This window comes from Lissotriton vulgaris, chromosome 7, assembly GCF_964263255.1.
Source record: "Lissotriton vulgaris chromosome 7, aLisVul1.2, whole genome shotgun sequence".
Classification (NCBI taxonomy): Eukaryota; Metazoa; Chordata; class Amphibia; order Caudata; family Salamandridae; genus Lissotriton; species Lissotriton vulgaris.
In genome coordinates this window covers 1,740,944,784-1,740,967,310 of record NC_141695.1, presented here as the reverse complement: position 1 = coordinate 1,740,967,310, position 22,527 = coordinate 1,740,944,784, and the positions used below count along the sequence as shown (strand labels likewise).

General features: G+C 48.7%; 1 protein-coding gene across 2 annotated transcripts in view; it reads left to right on the top strand.

Annotated features, from left to right (window-relative positions):
- TMEM52B (transmembrane protein 52B) overlaps window positions 1–22,527 on the top strand; it is a 90,717-nt gene that overhangs the window by 51,347 nt on the left and 16,843 nt on the right. For both annotated transcript variants that reach the window (XM_086933007.1, XM_086933008.1), the window contains exon 3: window positions 22,338–22,384. In XM_086933007.1, coding sequence (XP_086789133.1) covers window positions 22,338–22,384 — 47 coding nt within the window. The remainder of the gene's footprint in view (window positions 1–22,337; window positions 22,385–22,527) is intronic.

The following is a 22,527-nucleotide window of genomic DNA, read 5'->3' as shown; positions in this document are numbered from 1 at the left end:
CCGATCATGACCTTACCGCCACAGGCCGGATAGTTGACCGGCTATCCGGACCCCCCACAACTCCTACTAAAGGTCATGGCTACACAAACTCTTTAACCAAGCTATGAAGTCTCCTATGAGTAAGACATTCCCCTCCCGGGACAAATGGACCCCATCTTCAAGATACATATGGTCCCCCCGAATACATCCATGTGGAATACAATGCAACTGGCCTGAACAAAACAACCTACTAAGTTTGTTATTAACTTTCTTTACCGACTGATTCAAAGCTGGCACAGAGAGGGCCCCCCGCCACACCCTTCTAGGAATCATGTGTGACCATGCAATCGTGCACCCCGGAACCCTTCTTGCCAACCAACTCACTGTGGATAAAATTAACTCGAGAAGCACTCGTCGACCAATGGTTACCAAATCATTGCCCCCAAGATGTACTATGATTACAGACGGCGGTGACCTCGTCCGCCCTAGCAGTCCCTCCATAAAAGTTTGAAACTGGTCAATACAGAGTCCGCCCCTTCCGTGGAAGGTCACCCTGCACCCGTATTCCCCAGCCACGTGAATCATGTCACCTGCTTTGAATACGTCCGCGGCTCGCCTCACATATGAGTGGCCAATGACCCACACCACTCTTCCCTCAGCCGGTGATCTTTGACCGCTGGTCCCCAGGTGTCGGGTCAACTGCACAGTCCGCCCCGCAAAGCCTGCTCGCGAAACTGTAAACTAAACAGAAAACAAGAAGCGTGAGTGCATGACATTAGCTTCACAACATGTGCAACCGCACATACCTTTTATAACAATTCGAGGACCAACGCCCCAACTGTTTCACCTTTTCAACACTCAGACCCCTGGCTGTAGCCTCTGTAGCAGCCCCTATCCGGAAAGAATGGGTCCCAAAATCGCTCGGGTTCAAGCCCGCTGCTGCGATTGCCATTGTTAACACCCGCTGGAACTGAAACCTAGTCAGTGGGGTGGCGTCGGTGTGCCTCAGCAAGCTTCCCCCCCATGCTGCCGCCCTCTGCACTAAATACTCCTCCACGCATTTTACCGGGCACATGGGAGACCCTGGAATCCGCTGGACTACCACACAGTCCCCGATCGCTCCCTGATCGGTCTTGGGCCTGGCTATTGAGACTACCATCGTCTCACCCTTAATTTGAATGTGTTCTCGACACAGACCTCCCCCCGTATCCTGCTTATTTCTCGCTACCAGTTCGCTTACCCGCATCGCCCCATGGAATGCTAATGCAAAAGCGGTCCGGAACAGCACTGTCTCTGATTGAGATGAACATGTCGCAGGGAGTACAGACATTAACAGGGACAACCTTTATAGACCTATCGGGTGCCTCTCATCCACCCTACGACCCTCAAGGCGTTGCCACCCACGCAGAGCCTTCTTTACGAGAAAGGACGATGTGGGGTCCTGGATGCCATGAGCCTGCGCCATGAAGGCAATGGCGGCCCTGTGCCTATTGGCCGTTGCCAGTGATCGGCCTGCCTGATGTAGTGATACCAGAAATTTCAGGACATACACCTCCTGCCCCCAATGCTCCCCCCTAGCTGAACCCAAAAATTCCCAATAGGAACGGAACGCCCCTTCATATGCCTTCCTTGTCCTGGGTGCTAGACTCTCTCCCACGAGGTTTTGTAATCCGGGGCACCGAGAGACCAGAGAGCTTCGGGAAATGGTGCCGCCACCAAGTCCGCTGAGGGCAGAAAACCCCGGAAGGCCTGCATGTGGGAACGAGAGAGCGCATCAGCCGCCTGGTTCAGTACCCCAGGCACGTGTCTTGCCCTAAAGTGGACGTTTAGTCTCATACATAGCAGGACAATTTCTTTCAGCAATCTCAAAATCCATTTGCAGCGTGCTGCCTGATTATTTATACATTCAACCACAGTCATATTATCAGACCAGAACACCACAGTGCGATCACGAAACCCCTCTGGCCATGTTTCCAACGCCACCAGAATGGGGAACAGCTCAAGAAACCCAATGTTACCTGTGAGCCCACTATCGTGCCACCACGCCGGCCATGTTCGTGCCGACCATCGATTACCAAAGATGGCGCCAAAGCCCACACTCCCTGCCGAGTCAGTCCACAACCCCAGCTCCTTGGAGGAAGCTGGCGGTTTGTTCCACACGACACGACCGTTGAAGTCCGCCAGAAATGCCAGCCATATGCACATATCCTGGAGAACCTCTGCTGACAGTCGTGTGCGGTGGTGCCCTTCTTTGAGGCCAACCATGGCTTGGGCGATAGAGCGGGAAAAGGGGCGTGCCATCGGTATCACTCTAAGGGCAAAGTTCAGCTGACCCACAGCTTGTTGCAACTGATGGAGAGTTACCTTTTTCTCGCCGAGGCACATTTCAAGTGAGGCTTTAAATTTCATTACCTTCTCTTTGGGCAAACGGAAGCACCCCTCTACAGAATCGAGCTCAATTCCCAGAAACTCGAGTGAAGTAGATGGCCCTACTGTCTTTCCTGGTGCCAGTGGCACGCCAAAACGTTTCATGAGATTACAGAATTCCCTCAAAGCCTGTGCACATTCCGTGTCCCCAGCTGCCCCCAGAAACAGAAAATCATCAAGGTAATGCATAACCTGCGTAAAGCCCGTGGCTCTGGTGAACGTCCATTGCAAAAAAGTACTGAACTTCTCAAAATACGCACAAGAGATGGAGCAACCCATCGGCATACATTTATCCATGTAGTAGCGTCCTTGAAACACAAAACCTAAGAGACGCTGATCGTGTGGGTGTACCGGGAGCAACCGGAACGCTGACTCGATATCTGATTTAGCCATCAGCGCTCCGGGCCCCAGGCGATTCAACATGGTGACGGCCTCATCAAAGGATGCATACCGCACCGAACAAACTCCCGGGTCAATCGCATCGTTCACCGAAAGACCCCTAGGAGCGGACAAATTATGGATTAACCTGAACTCACCCGGGTCCTTCTTGGGGACCACTCCCAACGGTGAACAAACAAAGTTAACAACCGGCGGGTTTTCATATGGGCCCGTAACCCGACCTCGGGCCACCTCCTTTGCAATCTTTGCCTGTACCACCACCGTATTTTGTTGAACCGATAGTTGGTTCTTACACTGTGCTTCCCCCCGAAAATCCCCCGCCGGGATGCGGAAACCATATGAGAAACCGTCTCGCAACACCCCGGCAGAGACATGATCAGGATATTCATTCAGCCAAGGGATCATTGCCATGATATCAACGGGAGTAGGTAACGGTGCCCCTCGGTCGATGTTAGACCTGTTTGGCCCCCCCTCTACCTCCTGTATCACCATTCTTGGCTCTGCACGAACTCTCGGGGTGTGAAGACTGTCCGCACCCTGCACACTCATGCCTGAACTTGCATGTCCCTTGAGGCCTAGTGCACTTACCCCTGTTAAAGCTCCAACAGACCCCTTTTCTACTCGAGTTCCCGTTATTCTTTGTGTGCTGATCGCTGTTGGCGCCCGCCCGAAAGGGCGTAGCCACATAATGGCGGGAAGGCTCCGCCCCATTCCCGCCGAAAGAAGACGACTTTGTCGTGTTCGGCATAACCTGCTTCTGCCAAGAAATGGAGTCGAAACAATCCTACGTCAGGGATGAGTCGTGCTCCTTGGCCTTACGAAATTTGTTATCATAACCCATCCATTGATTGCCTTCATACGTTTCATAAAATTCAATTATACGTGTCTGGTAACAAGCTAATCCCGACAATACTTCAGGCCTACGTTCCCCCATGATTGCAGTGAACATTCCAAACGCTCTGGCCCAATTAGCGATCGTTTCATCTACTCTGAAACCCGCCATTTTGGCACGCCATACACTCGGATGCAACAACTCCTTCTGATTTCCAACGTGCTCTATCTCGTAGTGATCAGTCAACAGCGAAAACATGTTCACATATTTATCCGCCCAAATCCTTTCTTTCACATCCATCGGGATATGTTGGACCACCTTTTCCCTCCTTGAGGGTAACGATCCCTCCCCCGCCATTGGCAACGGCTGCTTACCCGAACCAGTAGCTGGATTTGTTGTTGCCGCTGTTCCAACGCTCGACGCCGGTTGTTCCGAGGGATTCTGCGGGGAAACAAGAGGACAAGGTGCCTTCGCAGCATCTCTCGATTGCCGCAACTGCTTCATTATTAACCTGGCCTCCTCGGCCGTGTCTCCCGGTGCCACAGCACCCTCGTTGCTCTTGCCTAACCACGCCGCCAACTGGGCGGCCAGTTCGGGAGGCATATCCCCCTCGTTCAAGGGTGTAACTACCACAGGGATCGGCTGTCCCACGTTCGGGATCGGAACTGGGGCCTCAACTGGACTGACCGGGCTCGCCGGAGGTGACTCGGGCACCGGGGGCCTCCCCCCCTGCCGCCCTATTCCTGGCCCTTTTACCTCTCCCGGCAGGGACTACTCCCGGCAATGCTGGCCCAATGACTTTCTTCGGTCTACCCGTACCATTCATTGCCGTCATCTGCTTCTTCATGTTCGCCATGTCCTTCACCAGCATGCGAAGCATTTGTTCGGTCCCGACCTTCTTTCCGACCTTCTTGCCAGGCATCGTTCAAGGAACAAAGGGTAAAAGGACAGGACAGGTCAGGAACAGCTAGGCCTCTCTGCAAACCGACGGACAGCGACGCATCTCCCCTCTTTCTCTCCTGCCAGACTAAGCTGAAACCACACCCCTAAAGGCACCCCAATTATACCCTAAAACTAACATGTCTGTCCCACAAGATGGCTTAGGAGGTGGTGTTGTCACACCACTGTGACTTCACTTTTAATTCAACTAATTTATTGTTCTACATTTGTTCTCAGGGTTTGGGTCTAAGCTCGTTCTCACTTTATTACATACGATACAATTTAAATCATTCTCTATTCATAATTGAACATTATCTGCAGAATGAATCTCTGGTCCCACGAATGAACACTTCACTTGGCAGTCGTTCCACACTCTGGCCTTCAACTTTCTCATGTCATCTGCGGTGCACAGCACGTCTGTCTTACCTCTGACAGAGCAGACTCACTCCTCGAATCACCCTCTCCCATTTTAGCGAACTTTAGAAAGATGGCTGTTTCATCCAGCGCACTAACGTAAATGAATATGAACATCTATTAATTATGTGATAATGAAACCTTCACTGTTTACCACCCTCCTTGCACTATTCCCCATTAATATTACCTAGCAAAAGCTTTGTGCAAAAGCGGCATTATTCTTATTCCTAAGCAGGATGCAACATGCAAATTACTGATGCACATGCGGCCTAGTCATGGAATATTTCTCGTTTCTTTCAAAGCACAAATGTTATTACAAATTTGAACTCTTTCATATATTATTTTGTGTTAGTTTAAACATGTGCAAAGCAATTTCCCCTGTGTTTATGTTGGGTGTACATTAGTTTTTCTATAACTACTTAATGTTTGTACCTATTATGGGGGTATACATTCGAACAGGTTCCATCAGTATATATTGCTGTTGCACTATTGAATCACAGGAAAAACATGATTCAAAACAGACTGATATAACAAACAGTGTGACAGCTTTACATACATATTCACAACAGTTAACTAACAAAAATCAAGATAAAATGTAGAAAAATGTTGAGAAATCCATCCGGTTGTCATATATATTGTTCATTACAAACCCTGTATTTTACTTTGCAATAATTTTTTAGGGTGTAAGTTCAAGTTCAAGTTCATTTTATTTATGATTTTGGAACTCAAATGAGAACCACATAAAAAGAAACACAAAGGATAAAACATACATTTTTAAACAATAGAATAAGATATACAACTATACATATTCTTATAAAACGTCAGATAAAATCACTGATGATAATCATAACATCCTTTAGAAATTTTAATATATATCTAAAAAACATTTTTAAAAGTTAAAAATCCTGTGGCAAATCATTTCATTAGGAGGATTATAAATGGCATCTATAAATGCGTGGCAGACAGAATGGATAGTTGCAGGCAAATTGGCTTCATCCACTTACGTCGATACAATAAAAGAGCCAGACAAACAAAGCGCACATGGGTAACATCCTGGGTGGAATTATTGCACAAATTACACACAGGGGAGGAACCGTACCATTTGGACAATACATTGTTAAGTGGAAGAGAACCCTGCCTCAATAAAAGTCAAAAACGACGCACTCCATGAGGGAGGTTCCAAGTTATATAAGATTGTACTTTGTTTATCAGGCAAAATTTTACCTTCTGTTGTATTTAAAAAGCCCCATTTTCTTGAGTCAAGTAGTTCGATACCATATAACAAAGATGCTGGGATTTTAGCACGGAAAACCTCTAGTAAGATTGCAAAGTGTCTTCTGCCTGTAGATCTGTAAAGGCATATTAAGCTTTTACCTTGTACTATTGCTTTCCTAATATTGTTTCCTATATGAGCATTTTCACTTGAATTTCCACACACTACTTTTCCTAGGAAGACATATGAATTTACCACTTTCAATTTTTGTCCCCCAACAGCCCAAACATAATTCCCAAACTTCAACTTTTATGTTCCCCGCATGCACATTATTTTACTTTTGGACACATTTATCTTCAAGTGATGGTCCTCTGCATATTCATGTAATACCTGCAGACGACTATTTAATCCCCTTGGTGTTAAATCCAGTATTAATATGTCGTCGGCATATTGCACACAGACTATCGATTTTCCCCCCAATAATGGGGCGATACCTTCACTTAAAGACAGAGCATAGGGTAGATCAGATATATAAAAGGAAAATAATAGGGGAGTCAACAAGCAACCTTGTTTTAGGCCGTTTGTTGTATTAATAACTTGGGATAGGCCTCTTTCCCCTCCCATCAAGACTCTACACCAGGTGTCTCCAACCGGTCGATCGCGAGCTACCGGTAGCTCGCCAAACCCCCAGGAGTAGCTCGTACCTTGCATCTCAATTTTGTAGCCTATCATACTCATTCATTATTCTTAGGCCTTTTTCATATGCGTTGCCTGCCCTCACCAAAACCAGCGTCTCAGATTGGCCTAACTGAGCTTAGGGCAGGCCAAAGCTGATGACGCAAGTGCTGAACTGCGTCTCCACTGCACCTGGCTTTCACAGCATGTATCCGCAGACTTCAACGTGTGCAGAGCAAGCAGAAGGTAGGCCGGAGAGGAGCAGTATGTCCCGGAAAGCCTGCTAGCATGCAGGTTGCGCAAGCAGTATTAAACTGCTTCGAGCCGTGCCCCCTTCCGTGCATATTTCAGCAGCAATATCGGTAAGAACTGGCCTGGCCAGTAAACTTCTTAATGCTCTGTTCTCTGAGACGAGATTTGCGATGTGCGCCTTCTATGCTTAGCTGCTGGATATGCCGGGCATGGAAGACTGGGAATGTCTTTTTCTCCCGCTTTCCATCGCTGGGTTATAAATCAGGGGAGGTTAAGTTTCAGTTTCCTTTACAGAAGGCACAAGATAAACAAACTCTCCCCGTCTGCACTCCTAAAAAGAATGCAAAGTGTCCCACTCTTCAGAACAGCTATGAATGTATGATCCAGTGTGAACTCTTTCATACCTTCTGTGGTCAGGTCACTGACAGAGCGTGGTCAAACTTGTCCAAATTATATGTGTTTATATTTCCAATATTTACAGATCGTGATGTGCGTTTTCAATATTTAACACAGCAGCAGCAGCTCACTAACATTACTGCAAATAAACTGTTACGCGTCCAATTTCTAATGTGATATCCTGTTTCAGCCTAAAAAACGTTTTTATAGATATTGCATGAAATATTAATGAACACAACATTTCTATTTCTTTAAATATAATTTTACTTTAATTTATTTTGAATGTGGGTGATGTGCGAGAGTGTTACAGACATTTTGCAGATCTAAATTATTAAAGGTCATTCGGGCAAAGCTCTCTTCAGAAATTAGCTGGCTCTATCAGCCCCCCTAAAAGGGTGGGGCTCTGGCCAGAGCCCACTTTGCCCATGTAGTCTCTGTTCCTAGCGCATGTGGTAATCAACACCACCTCTACGGTAGTTTTTCTGGGTAGTGTAAGTTTGTCACTGCTGATGGGCCCTTGTAAATACGGGCGGGGGCTAAGCACATGCATGGGCCTATACTTTTGGCGGAGTAATGACGTGACACAGACACAGGGAGCTCTAGTTGGACAGGAAGTCACGAGCGACCTCCAACCGTTTATTTATAGCCTTCAGGCCACGCCTGGCCTGAAGGTGCAACAATGTGTGCAAGTGGTTCCGGGGCTCAGCCGAGACCCTCGGACCACTAGAACGCTACATCCCTTCCCAAATTAGTTCTTGTTTCTTCGAGTTCAAATGTTGCTCATGAGTCATACTCAAAGTCTGCCAGCTTCTGGCTGGGCCGGGGGTTTGGCCTCAGATGGTACATGTTCCTTCCTCTCGCTGGGACTATTGTCGGCGTTGGGGATTGCGCTGGAGGTGTAGCAACTACTGGGGTTATCTCTCTCTCATGTTGTGTTGCTTGCTCATGGACTTCACTTTGATCAGTGGGCATGATGTCCATGTAATTTTCGAGGCTTCCTTCATCTGCTGTTGATTTTGCAGGGATCCGCTTGAACCAGGATATGTTGCGGGTTACTTCCTCTCCATTTCTCTGGACGGTGATTGCAGTTCCTTTTGTGGTTTTGACGACCCATGGGTCAGGTTCATATGGTGTTCTGAACTTGCCTCCCGGCCACCGAGTTCTTAACAACACTGTGTCACCCAGTGCTAGTGTCCGACTATGTGTTCTCCTCTTTTTGTTTGCTCTGTCATTGTTCACTCTCCTCCTCCTTTGGGTTTCTTCAGGTTTGTATTCCTCTGTTGTCCATCCTTCAGCCATCGGGAGGCTGTCTCGGCGGTTTCCTGCAAACATCAATGACCACGGTGTCCTTTGTGTTGTGCTGTGTGGTGTGCTTCTGTATTCGCCGAGGAAATGTTGCAGCGCCTTTTCTGGGTCACTCTCTTCTATTCCGGCTATTCTCAGCACTTTGTTAATTGTCCGCATAAATCTCTCGGCCTCACCATTTGCTTGGGGCCACTGCGGCGTTATGCGATGATGTTGGATTCCTAGATTCTTCAAGAATTCACGGAACTCGCTTCCCTGAAACGGGGGCCCATTGTCCGTTTTGAGTATCTGGGGGCGTCCAAACATGGCAAAGACTTTGTCTAATATGGGCTGGACGTTCTTGAAGCTGGTGGAGTCTGCTAACTCCACAATCGGATACTTGGAAAAAGAGTCGATGAGCACGACTGTTGTACGCCCATCGGGGAAACTCCCAAAGTCCATGCTGACCCATGACCAGGGTGCTGGGGCATGTTCCTCGGTGATGATGGGTGCAGGAGTTTCATGGTTGCTGGTGAGCTGGCATGCTCGGCAGTTTTTTACTAAGTTGTCAATGCTAGCGTCCATTTCTGGGAACCACACTTTTTCCCTCATTCGACTCTTCATCCGTCGTATACCTTGGTGTCCCGCGTGTGCCAACGTGGTGGCATGTTCTTGCAGACTTAGGGGTATTAGTATGCGGCGTCCTCTGAGGACTAGTCCATTTTCCGCCATGCTGAGCTCGTTGTGGATTTTCCAGATGTGTCCCAATCTCGTGCGATCGATTTCTGGCCAGTCATGGTTGTCTCTCAAAAATCCTTGCCGCGTCCCAGACTGGATGGTATCTATCACCTTCTGTAGCACTTTGTCTTGGCGGTAGTGTTCCAGTATCGAGGGTACTGACATGGCTTGGGGGCACGCACCTTGTGCTAAAAGGTTGATTTCCTCTTCAAACAGCGTCTCTTCTTCTCTTGATTCCATGGCTTCTGCTGCTGGGTGACGGGATAGGAAATCTGCTGGGTTTTTTTCTCCTGGTCGGTAGACAAGGTCCATGTGGTACTGTTGTACCTGAATTGCCCACCTTTCGATTCTGGGAGGTGGATACGGTGCGGTTCCTCTGAAAAGAGGTATCAGCGGCTGATGATCGGTGACTAGTCTGAAAGGACATCCGGCCACATATAGATGGAAGTGGTTGCAGGCCCACTTTACTGCCAGTGCCTCCCTCTCGATTTGTGAATAGCGAGCTTCGGTAGCCGTTAGTGCCTTGCTGGCAAACGCTAATGGTGCCCATACCCCTGGTTCTGCTTCTTGAGTGAGTAAGGCCCCAAGCCCTACTGGGCTGGCATCGACTAGTATCTCGTTTTTTCTGGCTGTATCAAAGTACGCAAGAGTCGTGGTATCCAACAGTGCTGTCTTGATTTTTGCAAACGCTTGCTCCTCTTCGGAGCCCCATTTCCACAGGGCATCTTTCTTGGTCAAGGCACGGAGTGGCTCGGCGATCGTTGCGAGACCGGGAATGAAACGTGCACAGTATTGCGCCATCCCGAGGAAGCTCCTCACTTCTGACGCTGTCAATGGGGCTGGTGCGTGTTTGATGGCGTGTGACTTGCGTGGATCTACTTCCACTCCTTGGTTGTCAAAGATGTACCCGAAGAATTCGACAGTCTTTTGGAAGAATTTGCATTTCTCCCGGTGCAGTGTGACGCCGTGTTCTGAAAGCCGTTTCAGTGTAGCCCGTAGCCTCTGGTGGTGTTCCTCGCTGGTTTTTGAGTGGATGAGGATGTCATCGCTGACATTTAGTACGCCTTGTAATCCGGATAGCACCTCCTTGATCGTGTTTTGAAAGATTTCGGCAGCTGACGAGATGCCAAAATTCAAGCGTTTATACCTTCGCAGCCCAAGGTGCGTGGAGAATGTCGTTATGTATCTGCTCTCTTCTGCCAACCGAAGTTGGTGATATCTGGCGTTAAGGTCGAGCTTAGAGAACCACTGGGCTCCGTTGAGGTCTGCTAAAATGTCATCTACTGTCGGTGTGAGGTGCCGTTCACGCTTGATGGCTTTATTGGGCATGCGCATGTCTATGCAAATTCGTATTTTCCCCGGTTGGCGGGGCTTTTCAGCAATCACCATCGGTGAGACCCACGGGGTGGGGCCAGTGACTTTCTCAATCACGTCTTGTTGTTCCAGCTTTTCTAGCTCGTCTTCTACTGCTGTTCTGAGGTGGAACGGTATTCTCCTGTGCCGGAGAGCGATGGGTTGTACTGTCTTATCGATGTATAGTTTTATTGGCGGCCTCTTGATCATGCCTAAGCCTTGGAATAGGTTTGGGAACTGCAGTAGTAACTCATCAACTTGAGTGCTCTTCACAGCGTTGGCGAACGCGATGAGCTGGAGGTCTTCTGCCGTGTGGCTGCCGACGAGGAGGTCTGCCTCTCTGTCCACCACATGGAATGTCGTGGTGACTTCGTGTTCTTCCGCCTTCACTTGGACAACCATTTTGCCTCGCAGCGGAAGCGGCTCCTTCCCGCCATATGTGAATATGCGGACTTTCGATGGAGTCAGTTTGGGCTTTGGGTGCAGATTCTTGTAATGCTGGATCCCCATGACATTAACTGTTGCGCCAGTGTCAATTACTCCAACAGCGGGGGAGCCATCTATGAGGATGTTGCACTTGGGCTGTGGTCTTCGCCGCCTCTTTAGGTCGCTCGTGAATGAGACGAAGTAGCATTCGTCATCTTCGTCTTTGGATGAGTCATCAAGTCTGTCGTACCGTCGGTATTGTGGCCTCATGTCCCGCGGCGATCGTCTTTCTTCTATCTCTAGTTGTCTGACTGCTCCAGCCAGTGACTTCTTGCTGGACGGCCCTCGTCCTCTGGCTCTTCCTCGGCACACGCTAGAGAAGTGATTCGGGATCCCGCAGTTTGAGCAGGTCTTCCCACGTGCTGGACAGCTTTCTGCGTCATGTGCTTCTCGTCCACAATATCCACACGTTGTTTTTCTCGGCGTTCGGGCTGACCATCGGCCTCTCCCGCCCTTCGAGGACGTTCTGATCGCGTCGACTCTTTCTGTCTTGATTGCCACTCCAGGGTTCGTGCTGGTGTTGAGTGCTGCCTCCATCGCCGATGATCGCACATCGGACAGTTCGTGAGATCTTGCCAGTAGTAGTATCTCTTCTAGCGTGATTTTGGGTTGTCGGAGGATCAGCGTCCTCAGTGGCTTGTTTCGGCATCCTTGAATCAGTTGGGCGGTGACTTCCTTGTTCTGATCGTCCTCGGTGCACGTGCTGACGAGCTCCCATAGGCGAGCGTGGAATGCATCCATGGTCTCGCCTTCTCGTTGTCGAGACTGTCGAAACTTGAACCTTTCATAATGTGGGTTTAGTTGAGGATCGAAATGCGCGTTCAGAGCTTGGACTGCTGCGTCGTAGTCATCTGATTCCCCTGTGTCCGGGAGGTGCTTGAACACCTTGTATATCTCCTCACCCCCAAAGTGAATTAGCAGGGAGCGTTTCACTTCGTTGTCCTTCTCCCTTGTGGCTATGAAGTAGTTGTTTAATCTCCCCAGCCATGTAGCCCACCTGGGTGCGGCAGTTGAGGGGTCCACTAGTCCACTGAAGGGTGGCAGCGCTTGTACCTGCGCGTGTTGCGCATGTTGCAGGGGTGGAGGCTGTGCTGTGTTGTCCTGTGGTTGTACAGCATTGTTGCCTGGTGCGGCGGCCTGCGGCGGCGCTGCATTATTGTCTGGTACGTTGGACATTTGTTTGGTGGCGTGTGGTGCTGCACGCTGTGTTGGGGTGTCCTTTGTGTGGTTGGTTTTCGAGTTTCGCCAATGCTTGTTTGCTTGCTTGTGTGTCTGCTGCTTTGGCCTGTCGGGTGTGCGCGACCTTTTCTTGCTTATCGGCGGCTCTGCCGATGCTTCCACTGTCTGCTGGGCCTGCGCCGGACTTCACACGCGGTCTCTGCGTGCTCCCGGCTCTTCGCGGTGCTGGCTCGCGTGTGCGCATGCGCGGGGCTCTGCGGCGGCCTCCGCAGCGCTCTTAGGCCTCGCGCTCGCTTCCTCTTTTCCCCCGGTGCCTGATGCAGCTCTGGCCCCTCGCTGCTTACCGGGTTTGGAGCGCCTGGTCGCCTGTGGCCTTGGACGGGGACGAGTTTGTCGTCGTCGTCGTCTTGGGGGAGGAGCCGCGCTCGGCTCGCTGCTCCGCTCTCGATTGTGCAGCCGGCACTGCTCCGCTCTCGATTCTGCAGCAGGCACTTCAGGTAGGGACAGGGCTATCCCACCCTCGTCGCCAGTGTAAGTTTGTCACTGCTGATGGGCCCTTGTAAATACGGGCGGGGGCTAAGCACATGCATGGGCCTATACTTTTGGCGGAGTAATGACGTGACACAGACACAGGGAGCTCTAGTTGGACAGGAAGTCACGAGCGACCTCCAACCGTTTATTTATAGCCTTCAGGCCACGCCTGGCCTGAAGGTGCAACAATGTGTGCAAGTGGTTCCGGGGCTCAGCCGAGACCCTCGGACCACTAGAACGCTACAGGTAGCAACGTTCGGATCATGGACAGATCGGGAGTCTTCTAGTTAAATCCTCAGTTTGGAGGATGAGTTTGACTGCTTCCTGGGAACAGAGGTTATCTATTAAGAGGGCTTCGACACCAAAATAGTCAGCCATAACTCTTTATTAAAGGCATTAGAGGGTATGTATCTGCCTAGACAAAATAGCCACATGGAGAACTGGAAACCATCCCATTGGCTCCGGGCCTAGAGCATCTGTGTGAGTGAGTGTGGCCCCTTTTGTTCAAACCACAGTATGGGTTCTGAAGAAATTAGGGCGGCTTACAGTCAATCTAACTGGGCGTGAGGGGTCTTTCGGAAACATGTGCGAGTGGCTTGGCCTTTAGTAGCTCACGACGATTTTCACTGATCAGAAGTAGCTCTCACTACAGAAAAGGTTGGAGACCCCTGCTCTACACCAAGTATCAGTGTGGAGAGCTCAAACCAACTCCAGAAGGTTGGCCGGCATGCCGAGGTCCGATAGTTTTGTCCACAGCAAAGGATGATCTACTTTGTCAAAGTCTGTGGAGAAATCTATGAAAGCTGCGTACACTTTCCCTCCTCGGACCTTAACATGTTTTTCAGTTATTATTTGCAATGCCGTTAGATTATCCATGGTTCCATGCCTTCGCCTAAATCCGGTCTGTTCAAATGGAAGAATTTCACCCGAGTCCACCCAGACATTGATTTGCATCAGGAGGCATTTGGCGAAGACTTTACCCACGGCATCTAAAAGTGCAATTTGACGGTAATTGTGTGGGGCGTCACGGTCTCCCTTCTTGAAGAGGGGAACTAAAATACTCCCTTTACAAGATGGGAGAACAGTTTTATTTGCAAAGCAGAATCTGCACTCCACATTGCACTATTTTGTTTCAAAACTGAAATTGGGAGTTCATCCGGGCCCATTGCCCCCGAGGAGCGCATACCCTTGATGGCCAGTTCAATATCTTTTTCAGAAGGTGGTCCATAAGGAGAGGGGACTTCATTTACTCTGTTACAATCAATCACATTCCCGGTACTTGCATAAAGGTTATGGATATAGCCAACCCATAAATGCTCTTCAATACCAACTGGAAGTGGTTTTTATCTAACTCCACAGCCCTCCCCGATAAGAGACTAGAATGTTCTTGTTTGACCTTTCAACGCAGCTTCCCTCAATTTAATCCATATACTATCCTCCCTTTCTTTTCTCATCTTAGCCTTCACCCTAGTCCTCCTTCTCTTGAGTAGTAAAATTCTACGATATCTTTCGGAGGAGTTGGTCAGATACTGTTCCCTAATTAATTTATTTATTTCAATATTAAGTAGACGTAGTCATCTGGGAATTACTCTAATGTTACTGCTTTGGATCGACTTTTTTGCAACTGCAATCACTGTTTCCATAAAGTCGGCAAAACATGCTATTTCAGAGCCTTTCCAGTTACCCAATTTGACCACGGTGGCCTCTAGAATACTTTCCAAACCCTAATAGCCCTGATATCCCAGTGGCATCTTCCTGATTTCTTACCAAAGCCGACCAAATCACTATTTAACGACCATGGATCGGTCAGAATTGGATTTAAATTTACAGTGAGAGTTAGCACTTTATGAGCGCTATGGTGAGTATTAGAGAACTTAAGATCTTTCAAGAGAAAGAAGGAGGTACTTCCCACTATCACGTAGTCTAAGATGGATTCACTGTTATTTGATTTACAGGTAAAGTTTGCCGGTGTATCTGAGGGGAGGCTTCCATTTGCTATAATACCGAACACCTTCACTTCCAGATCAACACCGACCCCAAGACCTCACTCAGAGGCACCCTCATCTACAGGCCACCAGGACCCCACACTCAATTCAGCGAAGACATCACTGACTTCATCAGCCCACACGCCCTCCCCTCCGAGGACTACATTCTACTGGGAGACCTCAACTTCCACCTGGAAAAGAACAACAACAGCAACACCACCACCCTTCTGGACAACCTCGCCAATCTCGGACTCAAACAACTTGTTGACACCCCCACCCACTATGCCGGGCACACGCTCGACCCAATCTTCACCTCCAGCAAGCACATCTCCTTCAATCACACCACAGCTCTCCATTGGACGGATCACAGCTGCGTTCACTTCAACTACAAAAAGTCTACGACCCACAACCACCCACAACCAATTCCCCGCAGATACTGGAACAAAATTACCACAGACCAGCTTTTCACATCGCTTCACCAAAACACTCCTGCCAAATCATCGGACCCAAACCAAGCAGCCACCAACCTCACACAATGGATCACCCACAGCTCTGACGAATTAGCACCCTTGAAAAACCATCAAATCAAGCAAGGTAGCAAAAAAGCCCCCTGGTTCAATGATGACCTTAAGAAATCCAAGAAGATCTGTTGCACCCTCGAGAAAGCCTGGTGAAAAACCCTACCACTGACAACCTGGCCACCTTCAAGAACGCCACCCGCAAACACCACCAGCTGATCCGATCCACCAAGAAATCAGCATTCAAGGATCGACTCGACAACAATGCCCACAACAGCAAGGAACTATTCAACATCGTCAAAGAGTTTACCAACCCCACCGCCGGCACCAACGACATCACTCCCTCCCAAGACCTCTGCGACTCTCTAGCCTCGTTCTTCCACAACAAAATCGCTGACATACATAACAGCTTTGGAGACCAGTCCACCCCACTTACCTCCGAACTTAAACCCCCCTCCAACAACCTTTGCACCTGGAACACAATCACCACTGAAGACACCATCTGCCTGATGAACTCCATCCACTCAGGATCGCCAACCGACCCATGTCCCCACCACATTTTCAACAAAGCAGACTTCATTATCGCACCCCATCTCCGAGACATCATCAACTGCTCCCTCAACTCCGCTACCTTCCCGGAAAGCTGGAAACATGCCGAACTCAGCGCCCTCCTGAAGAAACACACAGCAGACCCCACTGAACCTAAGAACTACCGCCCCATTTCTCTCCTCCCACTACCTGCCAAAGTCATTGAGAAAGCCGTCAACAGTCAGCTCGCCGCCTTCCTCGAATCCAACAAATCCCTCAACCCTTCACAGTCCGGCTTCCGAGCCAAATACAGCACCGAGACCGCCCTCATGGCAGCAACAGACGACATTCAAACTCTACTGGACAACGGAGAAACAGCTGCCCTTATCCTACTTGACCACTCCGCAGCCTTCGACACAGTCTGTCATAGCAACCTCATACAACGCCTCAGCAACGTCGGAATACAAGGAAAAGCACTGGACTGGATCATCTCGTTCCTCGCCAGAAGAACCCAGAGAGTCCGCCTCCCCCCTTTTAGATCAGAGGCCACCGAAGTCATCTGCGGCGTACCACAAGGATCATCACTCAGTCCCACCCTCTTCAACGTATACATGAGTCCCCTCACATCCATCGCGCGCCAACACAACCTCAACATCATCTCCTACGCAGACGACACCCAACTGATCCTCTCCCTCACCAAAGACCCAAACACTGCCAAAACCAACCTACACGAAGGGATGAAAGAAGTAGCCGAGTGGATGAAGATCAGCCGTTTAAAACTGAACTCGGACAAAACGGAAGTCCTCATCTTAGGATCATCCCCCTCCACCTGGGACGACTCATGGTGGCCACCGGCCCTGGGAACCGCACCCATACCAACGGACCACGCACAAAACCTAGGCTTCATCCTGGACTCCTCCCTCTCGATGGCCAGACAAGTCAACGCCGTCTCATCATCATGCTTCAACATCCTACATATGCTCAAAAAAATCTTCCGTTGGATCCCCACCGAAACAAGAAAGACGGTCACCCATGCACTGGTCACAAGCCGACTAGACTACGGAAACACCCTTTACGCCGGAACCACAGCCAAAGTACAGAAAAAACTCCAACGCATCCAAAACGCCTCAGCCAGACTCATCCTAGACATCCCCCACCAAGCTCACATTTCCGGTCACCTGAAAGACCTCCACTGGCTCCCCGTCAACAAGAGAATAACGTTCCGTCTCCTCACCCACGCACACAAAGCCCTCTACGATCTCGGACCCGAATACCTCAACACGCGCCTGTCCTTTTACACCCCCACCCGCCAACTATGTTCATCCAATCAAGCCCTCGCCACAATTCCACGCATCCAAAGATCCACCATGGGGGGAAGATCCTTCTCCTACTTAGCGGCCAAAACCTGGAATTCTCTCCCCACCCACCTCCGCCTTACACAGAACCACCTCTCCTTCAGAAAACAACTAAAAACTTGGATATTCGATAAGTAAAATACCCCCCCTCCCTCAAGCGCCTTGAGACCCTCTGGGTGAGTAGTGCGCTATACAAATTTTAAACTTGAACTTGAACTTTTATTTGTCCTGCTGTTTTGTGGATAGATCGCTTGAGGACTCTGCAAGGATTCTTCTTTATCCTTATTTCTGAAAATCTCTAGATTAAGATTGGAGATCTTACAATTTAGATCCCCTAGCAAAATTATATGAGGGGTAGGTTCTGCTTCAGTGACTTTCTTTATGTATGAAAAGACATTTTTTAAAAGTACATTGTGGCAGGCATCTGGAGGACTGTAAGCATTTATCAGAATCAATGGTTTACCTTTTCCAGCGTTGCCCACGTTGAACAATGTTATTGCCTGAAAAAGGTTGCTAGGGTCTATGTAATAAGCATACCTCCATTTTATCCTATTAGACAACAGGCAAGCCACCCAGCCCCTTGCATGTCCTCTCCTGGATGGGATTGCTCTGCCGTCCAACGTAAAGTAATCTTTGCCTAGTAATAATTTCTCTGTGCACCAAGTCTTTTGGAGACAGATCACGTTTGCATCTAGTGGGGTGTAATGACTGTGGACGTGATATGGTTATGCGTTAACATTTCGACCCATGGTGTATGTGTCATCTGAGAAACATCACAGGGGTCTTCCTCGGGACTAGTATGTGTTAAGCAACCAGCCGAACTGAATGATTAACCAAACTCATTGGCTTTCTGATCAAGTGTAAGGCCTCGTATGATTCATATCTGTCCTAGATCCACCTTAGTGTAGAGGTGAGGCTTAATCAGGCAGTCTGTACAGGGGCAGCTACTCCATTAGGGCAGAGGATCGTTGCCCCACTGCTTTCTCGCAGTGCAAGAAGCATAAACATAGAATGCTATTTTACATACCATTTTATGTTTCTGCTTCTCACGCTGCAAGAAAGCTGAATGGTATGCCTGGTGGTATGCCTGGTTGGGGGCGGGCTTTCGGAGAGGAATGGCTTGCCCAATGCTGTGGGCCATGACTTTTTGCTCGGCCCTCTGGGGCCGACCAAGCCAGTCATGTGCACCTTCCAGTTTCTCTATGTAGGCTGCAGGCAGCCTACATAGAGAAAATGGCCTCCTTACAGGCGCATGGCTGGGCATCGTCCGGACCAATCACAATGTCTCCATTGCACGTTGTGATTGGCTTAGGGGAGGGGAGGGAGGATGTCTGCTACTTGTTCCTGCTGGAGGCAGGAGAGCAGGAAATCAACAGAAAGCCACAGGAAAAAGCAGGCATGGGACCCGGCCAGGAGCGGGGGCAGCACGGGACCCGGTAAGGTAAGGTTTTTCTTTTATCCCCCCCCCCCCGTGCGAACCCCCTTGTGACTCCCCCCATCGCCGAGTCATGCGAGCCATGACTGCGTCAGTGCGGGACCCTTTTTCAGTATGCACTCAATATAAGGGCATGTAATATGAACATATTGTAGATGCAATCCTTGGCCTTAGTTGTTTAGAGAATATTCTGCGCAAATGGTCGCAGCTCATTAAATTAGCCACAGCACGGCCCTTTCGGTGACTTAGCAGTGACTGTATGGCAAGATAACATTAATTATGTTTGTTTCTTTGTCTGGTGAGTTTTGGACTCGGCCTCTAATATTTTTGACGAGGATTGATTATCCTCAACACTAAGCAATTGTTTGACCTGACAGAATACGGGGCTCAGAACTGACATCTCTAAAAAACAGATGTGAGGGGGGCCCTATCGGGCTCTCCACGTTTGCCTTAACCCTAACACTGCAGCTTTTGATAGCTTTTGATATCACTTTTTTACTTTGCAGTTCTATGTTGCGCAACTGGACCGAGGGTATTGGAGCGCCTTACATGAGCACCAGTACACAAAGACATGTTCATATTATTTTTTGGTAGGCCCGGGTAGATCAAGTGATTTGCCCAGAATCACAGGCTAGTGTGCCAATGCCAAGACTTAAGTCTGTTTCCACCATCTATAAAGTTGGTAGCTCTAGCCGTTACGCCACAACCTCTCCCACAAGTGCAGTCAAGAGGGAGGGTTTTCAGTTAGTAGGAAGTGGTGGCGCTCAGCTATATTTGCATACAGGTTGAGTAAAGTTCAAGTGAATATGGTGCTAACCAGGTAGGGGAGACCCCTGTAACCCCTATATGCGTGTAGGAAAGATCCTACCACAAAGTAGTACAACCAAATCCTGGGCACACATACATTATAGCTTTATAGCCTGCCGTAGAGGGCTATACCGGCTATTAAAGGCCCCGGCTTGGGCCTTTAACAAAGGAGAGGGACTTTAATAGCTGGGATAGCCCAGCTACGAAAGGCTATAAGGCTATTAGAACATTCTGCCACTAGAGGGCGGAATGTTCTAACAAAAAGAACAAAGCCTTATTGGAGTGTGAGGGGATTGAAATCCCCTCAGGCTCCCTGAAGCCTTTGTTCACAGCCAGAGCTGTGAACAAAGAAACATTGGAATGTTGGAGCTCCAGGCTTATACCAGCCATTATAAGCCCAGAGCACTCCATTGTTTTCAATGGAGCTCCCAACATTCCAATGTTCTAATAGTGTATATATATGAGGTCAAGTCACTATAACATAAGTCCATGAGAAAATTAATTTCAATAAACTTTGCAGAAGAGTTGCTTCTTGTTGCTTTAATTTCATTCACGTGGAAAAGCAACCAGCAAAAATCAACCAGCTGGATGTTTTTTGCTGGTTGCTTCTCCACGTGAATGAAATTAAAACAACGAGAAACAACTCTTCTGCAAACTTTATTGAAAATTAACCTCTCCCACAAGAACTAAAAAAAAATAATATCCTATACGACAAAGCCATAGTTATTGCTTATTTATCATATGCAACTAACAACCATTTCCAAAGCCAATTTTCCTGGCATGTTGTAGTTTTAATCTTACTTGTTGCATTATATGTCTGAATGCAATGACAGAATCAGCAAAATACCAGTTGTGCGGCACACTGTGCTAGGCACAAATTTTCAGCGTATGTGTTTTTAAGCCACGCCCTAATTACATCTGCCACGCCCCTTTGAGAGACCCAGCCCCCCAGTTTATTCATCCCACTTACAGCCCAGCTGACCTACCTGATTATTCTGCTGTGCTGGGGGGTGCCTGGCATCCTTTGGACCTTTGGAACTGATGGAATAAAAGGGACCACGAGAACATAGATGTATTGACTAAATGCATGCTAGGGGGGGCTTCGGGACTCTGGAAAACCCTGGCGGTCTCAGGCAACCTCTCAAGAAAGTTGAAAGGGGGCGGTGGGCTGTTTTCTCTCTCTTTTGTTTTTTGTTCCATTGTAAAAGTCGCATCAGGGACAACTATTATGTTTATTTTCTCAACTCAACCGCATAAAATACAATAAAATATCTTTGGGGAGAAAAGAAATACAGTCTTGAGTTTTGAAGAATCTGCATCCTATTTTTACATGATATTTGTTGTATTATTTACATACCAACAATTTCAGGGCTCGGCTCGGCTCGTGCGTGAGCCCTTAGAGCTCTGACAAAACTTTGACTCGGCTCTTCCTGTTAATACTTACACAAGCATTTATCGAGCTTTTCTGACATCTAGTGGCTAATGTGAAGATTGCATTTGTATCACTGTGCCTCTTCTTTATGTTGTTTCAACAGGAGGGAACGAAGCCAATCAGGGAAGGACTCGAGATACTTTCTTGTCTTTCGATAAGTCACTCTAGTCAGCGACGGCTCGTGGAGGGAGTTACGGTGGGGCAGGAGGGTGGGGAGGGGGAGGGGCAGGGTGGAGGTTGCTAAAAACCGGCATATGGATAATTGCAGGTAAGTAAACAATTTAATTAATAAAACGAATTTCGTAGTGCGCCTTGCATCGCAAAATGCAATGCAGTGCGAGCTACGAAATTCGTTTTATTAATTAAATTGTTTACTTACCTGCAATTATCCATATGCCGGTTTTTAGCAACCTCCGCCCTGCCCCTCCCCCTCCCCGCCCTCCTGCCCCACCGTAACTCCCTCCACGAGCCGTCGCTGACTCTAGTTACCGTTTTGAAAATATGGAGCAGCCAGGGCATTGCGCCACTGGAACGTCGGAAAAAGTGACGTTCCGGTGGCGTAATGCCCTTGTAAACATGCCTTCTGGTATTTGTGGCGCCTACCTCCAATTGCACCGGCCGCCGGCTGCTGAGACGAGCTTCGGGCACCGGCACTCCTTTCGCAAATTAAGCGCTAATTCATAGCCTCACTGAAAAGTCATCTGACAGATTAAATGTAAAAATGTGCTATAAGCAGGTCATCCGCCATCCGTTTAAACAAACGTCGTTGGACGTCATTACCAGTGGCCCAGCCAGGGATATGATAACGCTGATACCGAGTGTCAATAAATAACTAGGGGCACCTTATCGCAGCTTCAGCAGGATTTTTTCCTGCTAAAGCGGCGATAATTTGATCGCCCTATTACCAAGCTGTCTCCAACACCAGTTAGCGACAGCTAATAGGGGATAGCGAGCATCTTGGGGCCCGCTTTGCATGTCAGCGATTTTTATCGCTAATGACATGCAAAGTGGGCGTGCCAAGATGTTAGCGACTTGGTCCTGGTGATGGAGCTAAGTGCTGCAGGCTGAGTTCAGTAGGTGGGTTTCAGTCGCCTAAGCCGCATGCTGTCTGTTGAGCCCTGGGTAGAGCATTGAGCCTTGTTTATGGAGAGATGTCCCATCCTCTCTCTTTCTCTTCTAGGCTTTTGATGCAGCGCTCTGTGAGGATGGCTGTCTGGACGCAGGGAAGTGAGTACCATAATTGTGGTGCGCTATAATGTTAAAAGAGAAGAAATACTGGTTGAAATTGTTTGTGGTCGTAGCAGAAGATCTGGGTTGGAATCATTTGCCTGCCCACACCAAATGACACTTTATTATTTTGGACATGGAAA